The sequence below is a fragment of the Elephantulus edwardii genome, unplaced genomic scaffold (assembly GCF_000299155.1).
Source record: "Elephantulus edwardii isolate Elephantulus edwardi_28Jun2011 unplaced genomic scaffold, EleEdw1.0 scaffold00145, whole genome shotgun sequence".
Lineage (NCBI taxonomy): Eukaryota > Metazoa > Chordata > Mammalia > Macroscelidea > Macroscelididae > Elephantulus > Elephantulus edwardii.
Window position 1 is genome coordinate 1,496,969 of NW_006399895.1, and position 23,179 is coordinate 1,520,147.

The 23,179-nt window shown below is 42.8% G+C and overlaps 1 protein-coding gene across 1 annotated transcript in view; it reads right to left on the reverse strand.

Moving 5' to 3' along the window:
- Positions 1-335: 335 nt before the first annotated feature.
- CPPED1 (calcineurin-like phosphoesterase domain containing 1) overlaps positions 336-23,179 on the reverse strand; it is a 160,279-nt gene continuing 137,435 nt past the window's right edge. The window contains exon 7 of the mRNA XM_006894522.1: positions 336-565. Coding sequence (XP_006894584.1) covers positions 336-565 — 230 coding nt within the window. The remainder of the gene's footprint in view (positions 566-23,179) is intronic.

Here is a 23,179-nt window from a genome sequence, read left to right on the forward strand (position 1 = left end):
ATAGACAGGAATGAGCTCACACGATACTGGAAAAGAATCTCACTCAAAAGCAGTTTGAAAAACAGTATGAGAATATACTCAGACACCAATAAAGAGATATTTTGAAGTAATTTATTTCTTTGTTTTTTAAATTTCCAGGCTCCCACCCTCTGTTTAAAAGGCAGGGCAGCTCTATCTTGAATACCATTTAGAATATGACCCAGCTCTCTGATTTATGCAAAAAGGCATAAACTCACAAATCTGCTTGGTCTACTTTCATTTTTCAATAAAAGGTTGTGTGCAGCTGCTGTTTCTGGGGAAATAAAATCTTGGGACATGGATAGTGAATAACTCAATCAATTCTTCTTCATTAAATCCATCAGGTCATCTTCTATTCCTTTCTCATTCAGCTCGTCTATACTGTAGTATCGATGAGTGATCTTGTCAGCGGTGACCACCACGACACGGAGCCCATGCGTGTCTTGGCCCAGCTGGCACCCGATGGCGGACGACACCACCATGTCGAGGTTCTGGTAGGTGCCCCCGGCATTCCTGTGGTAGTGGCCTGAGAACACAGCTTTGATACCTGCAGGGACAAAGAGGAGGCATTATGGGTTGTGAGGGGCTTCCATTTAGGTAACCAGGACCTCTGATGTTTTCCTTGTGGAAAATACAGAGTTTATGAAATACCTAATATTATGGAGTTCTTGATTGGTGTAAAATAGCAATTGACAACTAAATGAATGGTTGGTGGTTCGAGTCTACCCAGAGGTGGCTGGGAAGATAGATCTGGTGGCCTACTTCTGAAAGATCACACTGCAAACCCTGGAGCACAGTGCTACTCTGTTATACATGGGGTCAGCATGAGTTAGAATTGACTCCTTAGAATGGATCTGATTTCTTTTTCTTAAGTATTATTTTGTGGTTAAGGAGCAAGACAGCATACGTGACATCCAGGATATCTTCAAGAATAGTCCATATACACAAGATGGGGTAAATGAAGATGTCTGTCATAACAAGCATTAGAAAGTGTTAGGTGATGAGAAGAGAGAAAGAAGACAAAATGAACGGCTTTGGGAGAGATAAAGGAGCTGATGACAGTGTTCTGAGATCTACATCAGCAGGTACAGCTCTGGTAGCTTAGTGTGTAAGGAGCTGCTCTGCCAAGCCAAAGGCACTTGGCTCAAATCCAACAGTCAAGCCACTCCAAGAGAGAAAGATGGGTACTCTCTTCCTGTGCAATTTACTGCCTCTGAAAACCTGCAAAAGGGTCAGCTCTGAGTTGGTTCTGACTTGACAGCACACACCAACACCACAATATGCACTGAACAAAAGCTATGGGTTCATGAAAAGAAAAGTTTACAGAGTTCCAATCAAGATAGCACAGTATCCACTATCTGGCGCACTTCCTCTGCCTCAAACTCACAGCCATGACAAAGAAAATATAAAAAGAAAACCTAAAGATCAGGTGAGGCTCAAAACAAAATAAATAGCTCCATAGTTTAGAAATAAAAGTCACATACTGAGTGGGGTTAAAATATTGCTTGGGAGCTCGGCTCTTACAATGATGGCTGAGACTGAAGGCATTCTCTAAGAGACAGGAAGTAGAGCTGGGCTCCATATTTGAAGTAGGGCTGCGGAAGAAGGCCAAATAAAGTTCTGGGTGCTGCTGCTGAATGCCTGTAAGCCCCCCATGTAAAAAGGGATGAAGGTCTAATTTCTAATGTTTATTGTTTTTCATGGTGTAAACACTCCCACCATTGACAATTTAGTCAATGTACAAGGAGCTGGAGTCCGAAAATCAAAAGAGCTGAACTCACTCGGCATTTCTTAAGATGAGGGAACTAAAGAATAAATTCGAGCCACGAGTTGCAGTACTTAAGGAGAGCTCTGGTGGCCTAGTGGCAAGAAGCTGCACTGCAATCCCAGAGGTGCACGGTTCAAATCCACCAGATGCTCTGCCGGGAAAGGAGGGACAATCTCCTCCTGTACCAGTCAGATCCAATTTGACGGTACGCACACACACACACATAAAATAATAAAAAGAAATTGAAAAAAAAGTTGCAGTACTTAAGAATGCTACGGGCAGAATACTGAATGATCCAGGAAGCATTAAAAAAAAATATGGAAGGAGTACACAAAGTCATTGTACCAAAAAGAATTAGCTGACACAGAAGAATTTAAAGAAACAACATATGATCAAGACGCAATGGTGATGAAGGAGGAGGTTCAGGCTGCTCTAAAAGACTTGGCAAAAAATAAAGCCCCAGGAATTGAAAGCATACCAATTGACATATTTCAACAAACAGACGCTGTCCTGGATGTGCTCACCAGGTTGTACCAAGAAATCTGAAGGACAACTACCTGGCCACTGACTGGAAAAGATCCGTATTTATTCCCACTCCAAAAAAAGGTGACCCAATAGAGTGTGGAAATTATCGTACAAAATCACTCATATCACATGCAAGAAAAATCCTGCTGAAGATTATCCAAAAATGTCTGGAGCAGTACATCAACAGAGAACTGCCAGAAATATAAACTGGGTTTAGAAGAGGTTGTGACTCTAGAGACATTATTGCCAATGTCGAACAGACGTTGGCAGAAAGCAAAGAGTATCAGAAAAATGTCTGTGTTTCATTGACTGTGCAAAGGCATTTGACTGTGTGGATCACAAAAAATTGTGGTTAACCTTGAGGAAAATGGGAATTGCAGAACACTTGATTGTGTTCATGCAGTCCTTGGAACAGAGCAAGGAAACACTGCATGGTTCAAAATTAGTAAAGGAGTGTGTCAGGGATGCATCCTATCTCTACACCTACATACAGAATGGATCATTTGGGAGGCTGAATTTTATGAGGAGGAATGTGGCATCAGGACTGGAGGAAGAATCATCAACAACCTATGTTAGGAAGATGATACAACCTTGCTTGCTGAAACTGATAAGGACCTGAAGTACTTGCTGCAGAAGGTCAAGTCTTCAATATGGATTGAAACTCAACCTCAAGAAAATAAATATTCTCACCACTGGGCCAACTGACAGCACCGTAACAGATGGAGAAGAGATGGAGGTTGTGAATAATTACAGCTTGCTTGGCTCCACAATCAACAGTGCTGGTACCAGCAGTTAGCAAATCAAAAGACAAAATGCACTGGGAAAATCTGCTATCAGGGACCTCTCCAGAGTACCGAGAAGCGGCAATATCAGTCTAGAAACTAAGGTGTGCCTGATCCAGGCCATAGTCTTTGCAATTACTTGCTATGCATTAGAGAGCTGGACAAAGACTAAGGATGACAGAAGAAGAATTGACACCTTTGAGTTGTGAGATATCATACATAATACTTGGGAGGGTGGAAGGACAGCGCAAGAGATGAAGACCCTGGATGAGATGGACTGACTCAGTGACTGGGGTGGGGGGGGCGGGCATGTCAGAGATGATAAGGTCGGCACAGCATAGAGCAGGATTCAGAGCCGTTGTACAGAGGGTCTCTATGAGTCACAAGCAACTCGCTGGCACTTAATAACAACAACATGCCTGAATGTTATGTTATTATGTGCCATCAGGTCAACTACATTCAGAGTGACCTTATGAACAACAGATCTGAACTTGGCCCTATCCTGTACTTATTATCTTCACAATCTCCAACACGCCGGAGCCCACTGTTGCAGTCACTGTGCCAACCCCATCTAACTGAGGGTCTTCTTCTCTTCCTCTGACCCTCCACCTTTTCCAGCATAACATCTGTTCCCAAGTACTGGTCCCTCCTGACAACATGCTCACGGTATGTGAGAAGTTTCCTCACCCTTGCGTCTAAGGAGAAACCTGGTCGTGCTTGCTCCAAGACAGATTTGAATATTCTGGAAGAGTGAAAATATATTCATTGATCTCAAACGTTATAAAACTTAACAAACAAGGAAAGATTCTAGACACAATCTCTTATGCTAATTATGTAAATTAACCCCCCAACATATTTACAACCTTATTTTATGGATGTACTAATATGCACATAAAAATATACTTCAAGAATGTCCACGGTACCACTCTGGAAAGCAGGGAAGAAGATACGGATTAGAAACAGTGGTAAAGACAGACAAGTGGGGAAAGAAGGAAGAAAAAGAAATATGCTCAAGATGTGCTCACAACTCTATGGTCTCGGAGGGGGGAGCCCTCCTGTAGGCAGGTGGGTCAGGTGTGGGCTGAGGCAGAGCTAGAGGTGCAAAGGAAGGGGACTCAGTTTCCCTATTTAAAAAGTCAAGGGTGAGAAGAAACTGGTATTTCCAATTGCTGTTAAGAGAACTGTTGTTGTGTGCCACTGAGTTGGAACCGACTCATAGCTGACTCTCCAGAGGGTTTTCAGAGGCAGTTAATCCATAGGAAGAGATTGTCTATCCTTCTCCCACTGAGCAGCTGGTGGCCTCAAACCGCGTGCCTTTGGGATTGCAGCACAGCTTCTTTCCACTAGGCCACATATAATTTCAAAAGGTATTAAGAGTTTTATCTTCTCACATTTTACAGTGTATTCCCCTTGACTCAGCAAAACCATTTTGGGAGCAATTTAAGCTTCAGAAGTACCTGAGACAGAGAACAAAACTCTATATGTGGAATGTCTGTGGGTGTTTCAGAGAGGCCCTGCTTGTAAGGGTCGTTTACAGGAGAATGGGTAAATTACAAGATATACATAAAAAAGAAGAAACTTTACACATACTGGCATTAAAAGACTCCACAAATATTAAGCATAGGCATCAGGTAGTGGTGGGAAGTATTGTGTGTCAGCCTGTTTTCATAAAATAAATGTAATGTATATTAAAGGATGTATTCATGTAGGTTTACACTTCCGAACCAAATGACTAAATTGCTAATAATTGGTGATTTCATGGGTAGGCGTTAACAAGGCAGAATGACTCCCTGCCGCCTTTTTATTACAAATTATGTTTATAATGATCAGGAAGAAAAGAGATCAAGGTGATGGGACAGTGACAGACCAGGACAGGGATGAAGGAGGCGCTGGACTTCTCTGCACGTGTGGAGGGGACACGGGGCCAAAGTGATTGTTCTGTGCAATCGAGAGCCGCCACTGGAACCACAGAGCTGGGCCTCAACTGACCAGGACCACAAAACTGCAGAGGCCACGGGAAGGTTCCCCGTAGCCTCCTGGGGCTTCCGAGTGGCATGTCCATCAGTGAGTGCCTCCTGATGCCCAGATGGGAGTCTGAGCCATGACCACCAGACTAGGCTCTGGGAGTTGAAAGTACTTAGCAACATTATTTTTTTAACAATAAATTATGTTTGCAAAACTTGGCTCTTTATGCCTTATTCATAACTGCAAACTGTACTATTTTAGAAGGGATGTTTGGCAATTCTGAAAGTATTAGCTGCAATTAGCTGTAAAAAACTCACTTATGTTTACATTTCACACCTTATTTATTGATATTTGTAGTAAGAGGCACATTAATGGTGAATGCTGGAATGACCAGCACGATGTTCAGATCTCACTGGACTGTGGACAGTGGGGCGTCTCTGAACTCTGACCTCCTGCCTGCCTCCAGGACTCACCACTTCCTGCTAATGTCCTAAGTCACAGAGAATGCGATCACTTGGGGATTGTAGGATTTGCCACGGTTCCTCCAGGGTAGGAGAGACAGAGATGAAAGAAAGGCAAGCGAGCAAAATAATCCGGTTTGAAGCTTTCTGAAAACACAAGCAGCAGCTTGAAATCCAGAGCTGTCAGGAACCTCATGCAAAGTTATACAACAGAAAACAGCAGCTGTGACCACACTTGAGGCCCTTGCTGACTGAGCCCACATTCAGCTAGCTTCTATACGGGTTCGAGTTGGCTTCTGGAGTCTGGGCATTATAGAGCCTTTACAAGCTTCAATTTCCTTAGGGTTTGATTCTTGGTTAGTGCACCTCGTACCCAATTAATGCTTGTCTGTCAATGGTCACACTTCTGTGACGATGAATACCTTTTAGCAGAGCTTCCTCTCTCAGACGGACTAGGGGGAAAGGCCTTAAGAAACCAGGCAATTACAACTCACCATCAGATTCCTATGCACAATATACAGCTAATCATGGGATGGCAGTGTTTTGTTCTGATGTGCACGGGGATTGTGAAGACTGGATAGCCACAAGTCGAGTAATAACTACTCCATGTCATGGACAGCAAAGAAGTTTATCAGAGAGCTCAGATGTTCATAACAACTGTCGGGAGCATGGCAGGTGTTTGTAAACTGCCATCCCCAGACACTGGCTACCCTTAGGAAGTTTTCTCCAGAGGGAAGGGAAGGCAACACAGACATCAGTGTGCCGAGCCATCAATGCACAGACCCAGGCCAGGTTACAATGCAGTCCCTCCCATGCTTATGGCTGATGGCTGAAAGGACCAGCAGGTGTTTTGTTGTGGGGTGTGTTTTTGTTTGTTTTTTTACCCCACTGTGGCTTTCTACTAGCTTGTGATTGAGAAGCATTGATTCACAACTCAATACAGGTAGGGAATACATTAGTAAGTCATGGTTCCCTTGATGGGGGATTGATTTTAGAAGTATTTTCAGGAGCTGTGCAGAATTTCTACTGGTTGTTCATCAGTCATTTGTGGCTGACATGCTGACATTCATTCCTTAATTGAGTATGGCAGCCCCCAGATTATGAATGGGTTCTGTTCCTAAATCCATCTTTATGTTAAATTTGTAAGTAATTCAGAACAGTTAAGTAAGGTTCATATCTAATGTCAGTCAAATATTTGCCTCAGTATATACTGTACCATTCCATGTCTATAAACACATCAAAGAAACACTTCCAGATGGACTAAACTATCTTTAACATGATAATAATACTAACAACAATGCTTTGATGTACATTGCAAAGTAGTGCCCATTTGTCACTACAAACCATTGCAGAGACTTGGACATGTTTTTGACATAGGCTCTTGGATATTTTTAAAACAGGCTCTACAGGAGCTGGATGGACTGCACAGAGGCTGGACACGTGGAAGCTGCCTACACGGAGGTCATTTCTGAATCATGAACTACAGTTAGGTGAAGACAACAAGAGAAGAGTTCTCAGCAAAGACAGCCACTGTACCCACCACACAGGATGACTTCCCTCGCATTACTTTTGTATTTCTTTCTCCAGGGGATCAAGTCATAAAGATGCTATAAAAGCATTTTCTAAGTCATCTCAATTCTAATTCACTTCAAGTCAATCAAAGGGTCGAGATGCCATCGCTACATAATTCAATATTCTAATATCGGAAGCTTGCTTCCATTCAACCGGGAAACGAGGCTGTCAGCCAGAGCAAGGCCGATGTGGAAGACTGGCTTCCGAAAGTTTGCTGAGGCCTGGGGAGTGTAAATGCATTCTAATCGGACAGTTGTTGGTTTTGTCCTGAGTGAGTGGATGTTGATGAAAATGTTGTGCATCTTTACGCCGCCAGCTTGAACAGTGAAAACGATGTCGTAAATTATTAGTCACACTCAATTTATTCTGCCTTAGCAGGCTGCAAAGAATATGACTCAGACAGAAAAGGAAAGGAGGTTGGGACCAGTGTGCAGAAACAAGGATCCCTCCTGCAGGTGAAGCTGTTCCTCCCGGGCAGCTAGGACGCAGGCTTGAGACAGGGATCCCAGCTGCTAGCCAGTGGCCTGGAGCAGTCAAGGAACAAAGGAGGAGGGACTGAGGTTTCCCAGCTGGCTTGAGAGGGGCAGGCTGCTCCCATGTGATTGTTAGGATGGCTGCACAACACTGGGAATAGACTAAAACCAACTGAACTGTAGGATTTAAAGAGACCAACTTTTGGGTATGTGAATGGTCTATCTGAATAAAGATACTGCCCCTAAAAGGGGAATAACAGCAATTAGAGTGACATAACCGTCATGTACCATCGAGTTGACTACGATCCACAGCGATGCCATGAACATGAGCTCTGAACCCTTCCCTGTCCAGCATTATCATCACAATCTCAGACTTGCCCATTCTTACAGTCACTGTGTCAACCCGTCCTGTTAAAGAGTCTTCTTTCTGTGACTTTCCACCTTTCTCAGCACGTCTTCTGGCCCCTCCTGACAATATGGCCAAAGTATGTGTGATGAGGTTTCATCATCTTTGCCTCTAAGGAGCATCCTGGTTGCAGTTTCTCCAAGATAGACTGATTTTTCTTGGCAACATGGATATTTGGTACCTTTTGCCAAGACCACAGTTCAAAGGCATCACCTTTATTCAATGTCCAAATTTCAGTTGCATGGGAAATAGCTGAAACTACAATGGCTTGGACAAGGCACACCTTAGCCTTTAAACGGACATCCATGCTCTTTTTTATTTATTTTTTTTAAATTTTTTTTACATCCATGCTCTTAATAGTGATAGCTGTCTTTTATTCAGGGGCTTTGGTGGCTTAGTGGTAAGGAGCTGTGCTATTAACCTAAAGGCTTGTACTTCAAATCCACCAGCTACTCTGTGGGACAAAAATGAGAAATCTCGTCCTTTGAGATTTACTGTTTCTGAAAACCCAATGAAGGGTCAGCTACGAGTTGGTTCCATCTTTTTTTGAAGATCTCCTGTGGACCAGGTACAGTGAACCATCTTCTTTATGAGTTGTCATTTTCAGTATGCCTTAACGTTCATTATTGTCTGCTGAGGGTAGAGTCAGCTCCTTTGTCTCATGGTGGATTGACTCTGTGGTGCAGAGGTCAGGCTGAAGGCAGCCTCCAGCTGCGACCGTAACTGGGCTTGGCCCGCTCTCTCATTCCTTTCCTCATGGGTCCTCACTCACACAGACTCAAATCCCTGCCTCAGGCTCAGCTTCGACAGAACCCTATAGCAGTCAAGGGAGACTCCCATTCCATTTGTAAAACATGGTGACAGTCCCAAAAGTTAAGTCTAAGGAGAGATCTGTGGCCTCCAAAATATGCACTGAAATCCTAGCCCTGTATCTGCCAACATGGCCTCATATGGAAATGTCACTGTTGTTACATGCCATCAAGTCAAGTACAACCCATCCATGGTGATCCTATGAACAACAGAGCTGAACGTTGTCTTATCCTGGCCATCCTCACACCTGCTCAAACACTACAGTCCAAATGCAACGGTCACTGTATCAATGCACCTTTCCAAGCATGATGTCACTCTCCAAGGAATAGCTTCTCTTAGCTCCATGCCCCAAGTAGGCATCTGGAAATAGGCATTTTATATTGTTATGTTAATGAGGCCGCAGGAGATTAGAAATTCAAACCTACTGTCCCTGAGTTGATTTGAACTCAGAGACTCTCTGTTATGTTTCCAAGGCTGTATCTTTGCGGGAGGAGACTGCTTATCTTGCTCCTGAGGAGTAGCTGGTAGAATTGAACTGTTGACCTTTCAGTTCGCAGCACAGCATGTAAAGCATTATGCCAGCAGAGCTAACCAGTCTGGGATGAGTCCTCAAAGTATCACGTGTGAGTTGTGCAAAGAGCAGACTACACACAGAGTCACACTGTGGAATGACGTATGACATGAATGCCAAAGAACTCCAAGGACCTCCTGGGGTCACTGCCAACGCAGGGCCTCCCCTTACGGCCATGCTCTGAACGTGGACTTCCAGCCTCCTGAAAAGTTAAGAAAACACACGTCTGCTCTTGAAAGTCATCTGTTTGTGATACCTGTGTTACAGCAGCATCAGAAAAATATTAAGTACCACGTCCAAAATCTCATGGGTAAGAAGTGAGCCTAGATCACATGACTCCTCTCTCCTTCAGCCCTTAAAAAAACAAAAGAGGCTTTCTATTAGACCTTCAGTTTACTAAAGCAGCTTTTGTATTTTCTTTCCATTTATTTATCTTTCGTGTTTTCACTACCTCAAATGAACTGCATTCCTTTGGAGCACAGTGGAATAAACTGTAGGATCTACAAAAGTTCAGTCATAAATGATGAGAGAGATTGCTATGGAGTGATTTCCAAGAAAAATTGAGATATGAATAATGCAAGTGCAAAAGAGCCTATATAATAGTCTACCTTTTGTGTCAGAAAGAAAACAAGCATATACTGAATACGTAACTGGAACTTTTCCTCAAAGCAATAAGATAAAATAGTACACCTACTTTCAAGATCTCTCAAAAATAGCCAAATAATTAAAACAGTAAAAAAATAGTCAAATACTCACACAATTGTGGTAAAATGTTAACTGAAGAGAAATATAGCATATTGGGTAAAAAGTGTATATTGGTGCTATTTAAATTTTTATCTGCTCTACACTGCATGGTTTAAAATCAGGAAGGGATGTGTCTTGTCTCCATATCTTTTCAATCTATATGCAGAACAGATCATTCAGGAGGCTGGGCTTTGTAAAGAAGAATGAGGCATCAGGTTTAGAGGAAAACGCATCAACAATCTACATTATGCACATGACACAACTTTGCTTGCTGAAACTGACGAGGACCTGAAGCATTTGCTGCAGAAGGTCAAGGACTGTTGTCTTCAATATGGATTGAAGCTCAACATTAAGAAGACAAAGATTCTCACCACTGGGACAATAGGCAGCACCGTGATAGACGGAGATGAGATGGAGGCTGTTAACAGTTACAGCTTGCTCGGCTCCACAATCAACACTCTAGGAACCAGAAGTCAGGATATCAAAAGATGAGTTGCACTGGGTAAATGTGCTATCAAGGACCTTTCCAGAGTACTGAGAAGCAATGATGTCTGTCAGCCTAGAGAGTAAGGTGCATGTGATCCAGGCCAGGGTCTTCACAATTATTTGCTATGCATTAGAGAGCTGAACCGTGACTAAGGATGACAGAAGAATTGATGTCTTTGATTTGTGGTGCTGGAGAAGAGTCTTGAACATACTGTGGACTGCCAAGAAAATAAATCAGTCTGTCTTGGAAAGGGTGAAACCTGGTTTCTCCATGGAGGCTAGGATTTTGAAGCTCCATCTCACATACTTTGGGCATGTGGCCAGGAGGGACTGACTGCTCCTTGGAGAAGGACATCAGGCTCACAAGGGTGTAGGGACAGCGCAGAAGAGGAAGACCCCGGATGAAACAGCTTGACACAGTAACTGGGGCAATGGGGTTAGGTGTGTTAGAGTCAGTGAGACTGGCTCAGGACAGGGCAGGCTTCAGAGCTGTTGTACACAGGGTCACTATGGGTCACAGGCAACTTGACAGCATATAATAACAACAACTCTTATTTTTGCAACTTAAACTTGAAGATACTTTCAAATAAAAACTTCTTTAAACAGCAAAGGCATACTTGCTAAAAATAAAGCACATAAAAAAGCAGCTCTTTTCTAATCCCTCTTCCCATCTTGCTCCGTGTCTATTTCCAGAGAGTGCAGAGATCAGCTCTAGCGCACGTCACTTGTGTATAATTTTTATGAGTATTTTATGCACTGGTAGCCCAGTGGCAAGAAACTGTTCTGTAATCCTGAAGGCACATGGTTTGAATCCACCAGTTGCCCCACGGAAGAAGGTTGGGCAATATCCTCTGTTTGATTAACTGCTTCTGAAAACCTGCCGGAGGGTCAGCTATAAGCTGGTTCTGACTCTAGGTACACAGCAACAACAGCAGCAATTGTCTATGTATGTTGTTGCAGTTGTTAAGTTGTTGAGTTGATGTCTACATGCAGTATCCTCATGTGTACAGAGAACTGTGCCATAAGGTTTTCAAAGCTCTGACTTCTGGAAAGTCAATTATCAGCCTGTCTTCTGGGATGGCCCTGGGTGAGTCTGAACCACTAAGCTTTTGGCTAGTAGTTTAATGCTGATAATGAAATCCTGCTGAGTAGGGCGAATCTAGGAAAGGCTACATGTCTTTTTAGCAAGTCCTCTTTTCTACCTCTGAGTTCTATCAACTCTAAATGTGATGTTTAGAATGGCATAATAAACACACATAAAACCATGTATGATTTCACATAAAGGAGATAGGCTGTACACAGACTTGTGACTTGCTTATGTTTACTTAATGATGAATTTTCTCATTGGGTCACTCCAGCTGGGCAAGGCTACCACAGGAGACGTGGGCTAGCACCTCTCTGCTTGTGTGTGCTCCATGGCACCTCTTGCATTTGCTTATAACTGGTCATGTAATGAGAAACATCTGGCTTGTCTTCAAAGTCGCCATTTGGGTGTTGGATTGATTCCCCTTTCTTCTTCACGTTTGCTTATTGTTAAGTGCCACTGAGTCAAGCATGGCTTATATTGACCCTATGAACAACAAACTGGAACCCCATCGGATCCTGTACCATCCTCATCATCTTTGACATATTTGAGCTCATTGCTGTGGTTATTATGTCAACCCATCTCTCCTTGAGGATCATCCTCTCTTAGAATATTATAAAATTCACACTATCATTGAGTTTCATTTTACTCAGATCCTTCCACTGAGTTTCAAAGGCCATAAATCTCTTAATGAGAAAGAGACTGCCCATCTTTCTCTCACTGGACAGGATACTCGGTTGAATACTGTCTAACAAACAGTCACGTCCATCTGGAACCTGTGAATATGACTGAATTTGGAGTTTATCTTTGCAGATATAATTAAGATGAGGTCATAGTGGATTAGGCTGGGCCTTAAATCCCTATGATCAGTGCCCTTAAAACAAGAATAAAATCTTGATACAGAAACAAGACATCCAGTAAGAGAAGACTCTGTGAAGATGAGGCTCAGATCAAAGGGACATATTCAAACAAGGAATGCCAAGAATGGTGTCACCCACCAGAAGCTGGAATAGGCAAGGAAGGAACTTTGCTGACCTCTTGATTTCATACTTCTAGCTACCAGAACTGTGCGAGAGTAAATCCCTGTTATTCCAAGCACTCAATTCTGTGATATTTGTTACAGCAGCCACAGGATACTCACAGAGACAGAAACCAATGGCTCAGTTAGAGAAATGCACTTCCCTCAAGGTTAGCTCAACTTAAAGAGAGTTCTTTTCTTTCTTTGTTCTAAGGAAATTTCCCATTTCTTTTCCATAAAAGATTTAAAATCTCCAAACCATGCCATTATAATTTTCTTGTCATACCTTCACAATATTTAGCAAAAACTATAAAAACCATATGCACCCACTTTTAAAGTTTTTCTTAAGTTAAATACAAGAGGGTAGGAAGGGCTGATGGTACAATTCATAACAGCAAAAAATGGCCCCAGGAACAATCAAGGGCTGTGTATTTTCTGCTAAACTGGGAGGCAAGTGGCTCTGACAAAAGCTTCTAAAACAGCAGAAAGGATGGAAAGAGATTTGAGGGTGAGGTGCCATCATACCAACCCCTGGGAGTCTCCCATGTGGAGACTCTCACATCCGCACTCCTTATAACGGACCTGAATCTTTCCACCCCAGGGCACAGAGGTTCTCTCGCTCCAGGGAAAAGAGCAGTGTTCTGAGAAGGCATTATTCCCCAAGGCCTGGTGGTGCCTGGTGCCCGTCACATGCCAGTCCCAGGAGTTTGATTAGAGCACTGTGTCACTTCCCCACTCTGGACTCTGCGCCTGCAAACTTGAGATTCACCTCCCCTCATTCCCTCTTTACAAAGCAGGCAAGGCTTAGCTTTGTATTTACCTTCTTCCTTCCTGGTGACTTGAGAATTCAACACGTCTGAAATACATAAGGGCAGGGGCATATTTTAATAATATTATCTGTTCACCTGCCAGGAAAGCAGCGGGCAGCACAGACAGAGAACCAAAGGTGAGAGGCAGAGGATATGGGCTTGCTTGACTACGTCACCTCCATGCTGTGTGAGCCTGGCATGCCCCTTAAGCTCCATGAGCCTCAGTTTCCTCATCTGAAGACAACCCAGATGCCAACCATGCCCAGGGGTTGCTGGAGAGATCATATGAGATCCAGATACGTCTCTGAGGTGGCACTGCAGGAAGCGATGTGCCACATATTAAACTGGCAACTGATAATTACACTTTCCTCTCATTCTCTCAGTAAATGACCAGAACTGGTTTGTGTTGTTTTGTTGTGTTGGTTTTTTTTTTTTAATATTCCCACAAATTACATCTCTTTTGCTCTTCATAATTTCCTCTTTATTTTTAAGAGAAGATAGCTGGCTTGCGTGTGCACTGGCGCGTGGGGCACACATTAAGGTTTCAATCTAGAATGGACAATTTTCCAGATTTCCATTACCCAGTTTCCATGCCTGATCCTAAACACAGCTGTCAGGATAAGAGGCTCATTAAAAAGATTGTTTTGACTGATGGAATGTTCATGTATCAAATTGGAAATCTGTCCAAAAATACTTGAGGGGGTAGACAGAGGTGGTGGCAAGCCATGGGAGGGAAATGTTTTGCAGGATTGTTAAAAAAGGAAATTTGCCAGGGAGAAAGCGGTCCACCTCTGACCAGCCGAGGAACAGGTGTGGCCACAAGAGAGGATGTGAGCTGTTTCTGTGCTAACAGCAGGAGCAAGAAGGCTTTGAGTCAGGAGATCACACCCTAAAGGGCCTGGCAGGAGAAGAGCCATCTCATGTTCCCTTACTGCTCTTCCCTTGGCCCAGGTCCCCCACCCCCACCCCAGCTCTCCGTCTTCCAGGTGCTGCTTGATGGCAGCATCCAGGTCCTTCTTATCTCACTCTTCCCCACTCTCTGGCTAACCTTAACTTCTGCTGTAACTTCAGGGATTCCATTTGCCAGTGATTCTGAATCACTTCCTGGGCTTGTTTCTTCAGCTGCTGACCTGCGACCTCTCCACCAGATGTCCCTACAACCACCGCAAGCTCACACATTTGCTTGATGTCCAGTGAGGATGACTCCTTTTGTGGGCTTTATAGGACCAGCACCCGCTGAGCCACCCAGTTCAGGGATGTGTGAGTCACTCTATACTCTCTTCCTCTTCTTAGTCTGTGTGTTCCACCATCAGTGTGTATGTTTAACCCCACCCATGTGCTCTCCTCCTATCCTCTTATCTTCATGTGGCCTTGCATGATTGTTACCCCCCTTATTCTGACTTCTAGTCCTGTCCTCCCCACTGGCTCCAAAAGTGGCAGGATCACGTTCAACTTCCAGGACCACCTAAGTCAAGGTTGTGTGTGCATGAGTTATCTATCTCATAAAAACAAAGGAAGAGGGCAGTCTAGGGCTAGTGCTTGCCCACAAACTTAATTCACTAAGGGCCCAGGCTCCTTCCATCTTGTTCCTCTCCCATCCTCAGCTTGTGGCTCTGGTCCTCAAATCTTCTATATGGTTGCTGGGCCTCTAGACACTTGAGAGAGAGAGAAGGGTCACCACACACACACACAAAAGGGAAACCTCAAAAACATCTTTTATTATTATTATTGTTATTAATTATTATTATTATCTCTTTGTGTGTGTACCGTCAAATTGGATCTTACTGGTACAGGAGGAGATTGCTCCTCCTTCTCCAGCAGAGCATCTGGTGGATTTGAACCACAACCTCTGGGATTGCAGTGCAGCTACTTGCCACTAGGCCACCAGAGCTCCCCTCAAAAACATCTTTTCTGAAAATTTCAGAACTTGGTCAGGTGACCAGACCTAGCTATAAAGGGGATCGGAAGAGGGAATGTTTTCTGGTAGAAATCAGGGCATCCTAAACAAAATTAGGATTAGGAAGCTCAATATGGAAGGAAGAAAGAAGAAACACATGCTGAAGAGACCAAGTAAGGCCAGTTATCTAAAATGAAAAACTCTACTGCTCTTCTCCACTTGCAACCATTTCATTGCTTATCACCCATCTGAAAAAAATGCAACTCCCTCAGGATGGCATCTCAGCCCATCCTGACCCGGCCGGCTCCTGCTCCCTGTCTGGAACCTACACCATCACCGTGTCAGCTCTGATTCCTGCAGAGCTGCCCAGTGGCATTAGCCTTTTTCCACACAGTGCCCTCTGCCTGGATGGCCCTTTATCTTTCCTCAATTGCCTGATGGGCTCCTATTCATCCCTTAAGAATAGCCCACTCCTCACCACAAGATAAAGGTAAATAATTCAATTGAAAAATGGGCACAGGACATGAACAGACACTCCACCAAAGACAACATTCAGTTGGCCAACAAGCACGTGAAGAAATGTTCAAAATCCCTTGCTCTAAGAGAGATGCAAATCAAAACAACTATGAGATATCATCTCACCCCAGTAAGAATAGCAAAATTTAACAGAACAGCAAACAAAAAATGCTGTCGAGGTTATGGAGAAACTGGAACCCTTATTCACTGTTGGTGGGGGTGTAAAATGGTGCAACCACTATGGAAGGCTGTATGGCGCTTTCTCAAAACCTTGCAAATAGAAGTACCATTTGACCCAGAAGTTCCTCTACTGGGAATGTACCCTAAAGAAGTCACAACCGTCACCTACATAGATATATGCACACCCATGTTTATTGTGGCTTTGTTCAAAATAGCAAAGAGTTGGAAGCAACCTAAGTGCCCATCAACAAACAAATGGATAGAGAAGCTGTGGTATATTCACACAATGGAATACTACACTGCATTGAAAAACAAGGACCTCATGCAATATAATTCAAAATGAGTGACCCTGGAGGACATTACGCTGAGTGAAATATCTCAGTCACAAAAGGACAAATACCACATTCTGCCACTGTTGTAGAACGAGACTGACATCAGGGTTGGGGTGAGACTGAGAAAAACTGGATAAATTATGTATACTGCATTGAAACGATGAGGGAGAGAACAGTTTATATACAGTGATGTATGATTGGGTATAATGGTTATGACAAGAGTCCAGAATGAAGGTTGAGTGTACTTGGGGGAGGGGATTGTATATAGTAATGAAAGAATTTTTCTTTTACTTTTCAAAGAGAAGAGTGAACTGGAGAGGAGGGGTGGGCAGGGAGAAAAATGCAACAATGAATGAATGGAAATCCAAAATCTCTGTAAATGTTCATGAAAATTAATTAAAAAAAAAAAGAATAGCCCACTCCTTTCCTCCTCTGGGAAAATACTCTGGGCCAGGTGGTCCTCTTCCCTCCAGGTCTCTCCTGTTCCTGGCACTCTGCTCTATTCTTGTCTTGTGAATTCCACTTCTGGTCTTGGTTTCCTCTACAGGTCAGTGAATTCCTTAAGAGCAAAGACCAAGACTATACAACTTATTACCTATCCCTCATATGAACATAGAAATGCTGCTCTATAATGATTGTTGGTGTTTTTAAGTGTTGTGGAGTTGTAGATGACTGACTCACAGCAACCCGATGAATGACAGACCTGAACACTTGTATAACTTTCATCGTTTCTCCACGTTCACAGAGTTTCCAGAGGCAAGGTATTTTGGAAGTGGATGCCACTCCTGCTTCCAAGCTTGTTTTAATCGGGGAACTCCACCAAACACTGTCCACCATGGGTAATCATTATCGCATTTGACACATCAGTGTCACAGTGTTCAGCGTCACGGCAACCATGAGTTACCTCTGTACAGCAAATGGACAAACCAGGGTCAAACACTCTCCTAGGTTGTATAGCCTATACATGATAGTTGGCTAAATAAATGATGTACACTTCCATGGATACATGGATAAGTGACTGAGTACCTCAAACCTGTGTAACTCATAGCTGCTCTCTGGTGCGCATCTTGGAGAAGAAATTCAGATCTCCTCCTGATGTTGGTATTATCAAAGAGAAAAAGGAGAGATCCAATATTCTCTTCTACTACTGGTGGCTTAGTTGTAAGGAGTTGCACTGCCAACCTAAAAACTCCAGATTCAAATCCACCAGCTCTTCCACAGGAGAAAAATGGGCACCCTCCTCCAGTGCAATTTACCACCTCTGAAAACCTGCTGGAGGGTCAGCTACGGGTCAGTTCTGACTCGACAGTACACAACAACAAACAACTTTACATTTATAGTGTGTCCCTAACTCGAAGGTGGATGTCGGAGACAGTGGGATGAGAGCATGGGTGCTGCATCTTGTCCATTAAAGTGTCAAGTGACACATGACTTGACTTCCCTGAACATCCTTTTCCTTAATTTTGGAGAAAGGATGTTAACAGATCCCTCCCTGAGATGTTGTGAGATTCAGGGAGGTTGTGCCAAACCCCTGGCTACGCACACAGGGGAAGCAATCGGCACCACGTCAGAAAATAAGGTGTGAACATGGATAGATCTTTCTCTCCATTCTTTCTAGGAGATACTGCAGGCTGCCTTCCAATATTCATGGTCTTCCTTGTCCTCCTTTCCTCAGAGAATTCTGACTTTGCTCAGAATTCTGAGCAACTGCTGAGCAGTTGTTCTACTCTGGAAGGTCACAGACTTGAGCGAAGTCCTTGTTCATCCCAGGAACCTACAATGAAGGCATCTGTGTCTTCCTGTGGCCATATTCAGGTCAGACAGGAGTCTGTGGTCACATGGGGTTAGGAGGTGCTGAGGTCACACTGACTGAGGGGGCTATGGTCATGCAAGTAAGGAGGGGCTGTGGTCACATGAGGTTGGAAAGGGTGTGGTAACATGGGATTAGGATGGGGCTGTGGTCACAGGAGTTTAGGAAGAGTATGATCTCAGGGGGTTAGGAGGAACTGTGGTCACATGGGTTAGGAAAGATGTGGTCACAGGGAGTTAGGAGGGGCTGTGGTCACATGAAGTTAGGAAGAATACGGTAACATAGGGTTAGGAAAAGCCTGCTGTCATATGAGGCTGGGGGGCTGTGATCACATGACGTTAGAAGGGGCTGTGGTCACATGAGGTTGAGGGGACGGTCTGGTGCTCAGGTTTAGGTTCAGAAACATGAGAGAAAATTTGCTGAGGTTCCTGAGAAGGGCTGTATGTCTTCTAGGCCTCCTGTCTTTTCTGTGTCTGGGTCTTAGATGTCTGGCCTGATGTCTAGAATGGTAGTTACTGTGAGAATGTGAGAAGGTAGGGACCTAAGGAATGCACAATACCAAGGACAGCAGGGAAGAACCTGGGAAAAACTTGACCACCCAATAGCCAGGCTGAGCTCCTGAACCTCATCTTCTATTTATGTGAGATAACTGGGGGGTGGGGGTGGGGGGGAGGAATAAAAGCTAAAAGTTGCTGAAGACATGACTCCACCTCAAGGGGACCCTATTTGTGTCACAGAGATCTAGGGCCCATAGATATCTCAAGGGTTGATTTTTTTAGAAGTAGATTGCCAGATTTCCTTCCAAGATGTCTCCAGATGAACTTGAACCTTTCAGCTATCAAGTGAACATGTTAAACATTTGCACCCTCCAGAAACTCTTGATATCAAAAGAGTATTCCCTGTACCAGGTGAGTTACAGAATCCTATTACAGTCAGACATAACTAGCAAGACTCTCTCTTCTTTTTTTTTCTTCTGATTTATTTACAGTTTGAATACATTGTTTTTCACAAAAGATCCTTGCCATTTCTTTCATCCCACTCAGTCATCAAACTGTGCAACCCTATGATTAACACCCTAACTCCCCCTCCCCATCCCTCTATTTACGCCCCCACCCCCACCTTGGATCCTCATACTCATTCTACAATAATGGGTTTATACAGTATTTGTCCTTTGGGGACTGAGTTAGCTCACTCAGTATAATGGTCTCCAGTCCCTCCCAAGTTAGGTAGTAATTTACAAAATCATTGCTCCTGTGTACTGTGTAATATTCCATTGTATGAATGTACCACAACTTCTCAATCCATTCGTTTGTAGTTGGACATCTCAGCTGTTTCCATATTCTTGTGATGGTGAATAATGTTGCTATGAACATCGGTGTACAAGTTTCTGTTTGAGCTTCAGTTCTCATTTTCTTGGGGTATATTTCAAGCAATGGAATAGCTGGGCTATACAGAATTTCTATGTTCAGCTTTTTGTAGGAAGCACCAAACTACCTTCCACGGTGCTTGTACCATTGGACAATCCCACCAACAATGTAACAAGTTCCTATCTCACCACTCCCTCTCCAACATTTATTACTTGCTCTCCTGTTCAACTTTGCCTCTGGAGTGAGATGGTATCTCACTGTGGTTTTGATTTGTATCTCTCTTATACAGCCATAGTAACCAAACAGCATGGTACTGATACAATTACAGGCACACTGATAGTGGAACAAAATTGAGAACTGAGAATAGACTCAGCTATCTATGGTTAACTGATATTCAACAAGGAAATAAAACCTATCAAATGGAGAAATGACAACCTCTTCAACAATTGGTACTGGCAAAACTGAACTGCTATCTGCAGAAAGCTGAAACAGGATCCACCTCTCTTACCATACACAAAAATCATCTCAAGGTGAATACGAGGCTTGGGAGCAAAGTCCTAAAACCATAAAGCTCATAAGAGACAAACTGGAATCAAGTTTAGAAGCCCTCATCTATGGTATAGAGAGACTGCCAAATACAGTCAGAAATGTACAATCTGAAGAGAATGAAACTGATGAATGGGACCTTCTAAGGATTACATCCCTGTGTTGATCAAAAATTTTTCCCAACAGGGTGAAAAGAAAACCTAGCGACTGGGAACAAACATTTGGCAATACCGTCTCAGACAAGAGTCTCATAACAAAAATCTATAGAATTTTCTCTACAAGAAAAAGTCTGATAAGCCAATTACAAAATGGGCAAAAGACATAGAAAGAATTTTCACAGAGGAAGATATTCAAGTGGCCAACAGACACATGAAGAAATGCTCCGTATCACCGGCAGTCAGAGAGATGCAAATCTTTCCTCTTCAGAACAGTCAATCCCTCTCCATGTGGGTGAGCAGTATTGCTTCCAACACATGTAAGCGCCTTGAGAAGGCCTCACAAGACAGCAGAGTTCACAGGCATCCTCGTGTCCCTGTGAGTTTTTAATTAGGGCTGGGGTGCAGTCAGATGCTCCTGGAAGACTGTTCTGTTGGCAGTTCCCTTGGCATCCTTTCTGCTGCTTATGAAACAGCTTTCCTGGGAATCACATTTTCTACTGGGCCAAGGTACAGATCCAGGGCAGTGCTGGTTGGTCTAGAGGGGGAGCTCAGAGCTGGGCAAGGTGCAATGCAGCCCCAGGCCATGTTTGCATGATAAATAGGGGGGCAATGTGAAAGTGAGAAACAAATTACACTGTGGAAGCAGAATCTAAATTCTTGCAAGATCCCAAACATGAATCAGAACTACTATAAATGAACCCTGACAGAATGCTAAAAAATGTCAACCGAAACCTCAAATTCTTAAATATAAAAGTGGGAAAACTCAGATTTGCTCAGTTGATATTGAAAGATACCTCAAGACTATCCTCTTCACACAGGAACCAAAATTAAACCCAGGCAGTTATAGGCAGTTCACGGTCAGTGTCCTGCTGCAATTGTTTTTGATCTTCAGCAAGATTTTTGCTTACGTGTGATATGAATGATAGTCTTCAATCATTTCTGTATTCTGCTGAATCACCTTTCTTTGAAATGGGCACAGATATGAATCACTTCCAATCATTTGTTCAGGTAGCTTTCTCCCAAAGTTCTTGTCATAGGATGAGTGAGTACCTCCAGTGCTGCACCCATGTGCTTGCATTTTTACTTGTATCCAGTCAGTTTTACTGCATTCCTATTTTTATCAATGTGTTCAATGCAACTTGGACTTGTTCCCTTAATGCCATCAATTTTTTATCATATGCTAACTCCTAGAACGGTCAGACACTGATCAATTCTTTTTGGTACATCCCTGATGGTCTACTGGTTAGAATGAATAACTCTCAATTCTTTTCGGTATGGTGACTGTGCATTTCTTCCTTTGTCTTTTGATGCTTCATGCATGGTTCACTATTTTGCCCACAGAGTCTTTCAATGGTACAATTCCAAGCTTGAATTTATTTTCTCCCATTCTTTCAGCTAAGAAATGTTGAGCATGTTCTTTTGGTTTTCTAATCCAGGGTTTTAAACATTTTATTGTAATACTGTCTTCTTGAGATATTTTATTTTCTGAAATATTCTATTCATCTCTTTTTTTTTTAGTTGACATTTTAATGAAAGTTTAGAGAGACTTTGGATATCCATTCATTCATTGTTGTACACTTTCCTCCCTACCCACTCCTCTGCCGAGCTGGTTTTTCTCTTTGAAAAGTAAAAAAAAAAAAAAAAGATAAATTAATTAATTCACAATTCCTACTCCCCCAGTCCACTCCACCATGCAGCTCTCTGGACTCCTGTCATGAAAATAATACATAGCATATATTCCTTTCAAACAGTTCTCTCCCTCATCTGTTTCAATGCAGTATACATTATTAATCCCCTTTTCTTAGTTCTCCCCAACTCCAATGTCAGTCCTGCTTTACAACAGTGGCATTATGCAGTATTTTTCCCTTTGTGACTGGGATATTTCACTCAGCATAATGTCCTCCACGGTCATCCATTCTGTATAGTATTTCATGATTTTCTTGAATTTTCAACAAAGCAGAGTATTCTATTGGTGTGAATATACCACAGCTTCTCTATCCATTCATGTGTTGATGGGCACTTGGGGTGTTTCCAACTCTTTGCTATTGTGAACAAAGCAGCAATAAACATGGGTGGCATGTTTATTGCTTGGGTGGCAGTTCTGGTTTCTTCGGTATATATTCCCAATAGTGGAATTACTGGGTCAAAATGCATTTCTATTTCCAACTTTTGAGAAAGCACCATACTGCCTTCGAGAGTAGTTGTACCATTTTATACTCCCACCAACAGTGAGCAAGGGTTCCAATTTCTTCACAACTTCACCAGCATTTGTTGCTTGCTGTTCTGTAAATGTGGCTAATCTTACTGGGGTGAGATAATATCTCATAGTTGTTTTGATTTGCATCTCTCTTAGAGCAAGAGATTTTTTTTAAAGTTGCAAACAGGCATTTATTATTTTTGTAAAAATATCCTTGTAGTTACTAAAACAAAACCCATTTTCATAAGCCCAGCTTATATGTATCACTACATAAGGCTGAAACTCTATGCTACTTTTTTTTTAATATAGAAAGCTTCACAAATGTGGGTGTCATCTTTGCACAGGGACCATGCTAATCTTCTCTGTATCATTCCAATTTTATGTGCTGTCGAAGGGAGCACTGTATTTGTTCATTTCTTCATGTGTTTGTTTACCATCTGAATGTCTTCTTTGGTGAAGTGTCTGTTCATATGCTGTGCCCATTCTGCAATGGGTTGTTTACCTTTATCTTGTTGTGGTGCTCGAGTATTCTATAAATTCTAGATATAAGTCCCTTATCAGACATGTCATTACAAAATATTTTTTCCTTTCCTTTTTACCTTGTTGGAGAAGTTTTTTGATGTGCATAGGGATTTGATTTTTAGAAGGTTCCATTCATCTGTTTTATCTTCTCCTGGTTGTAGG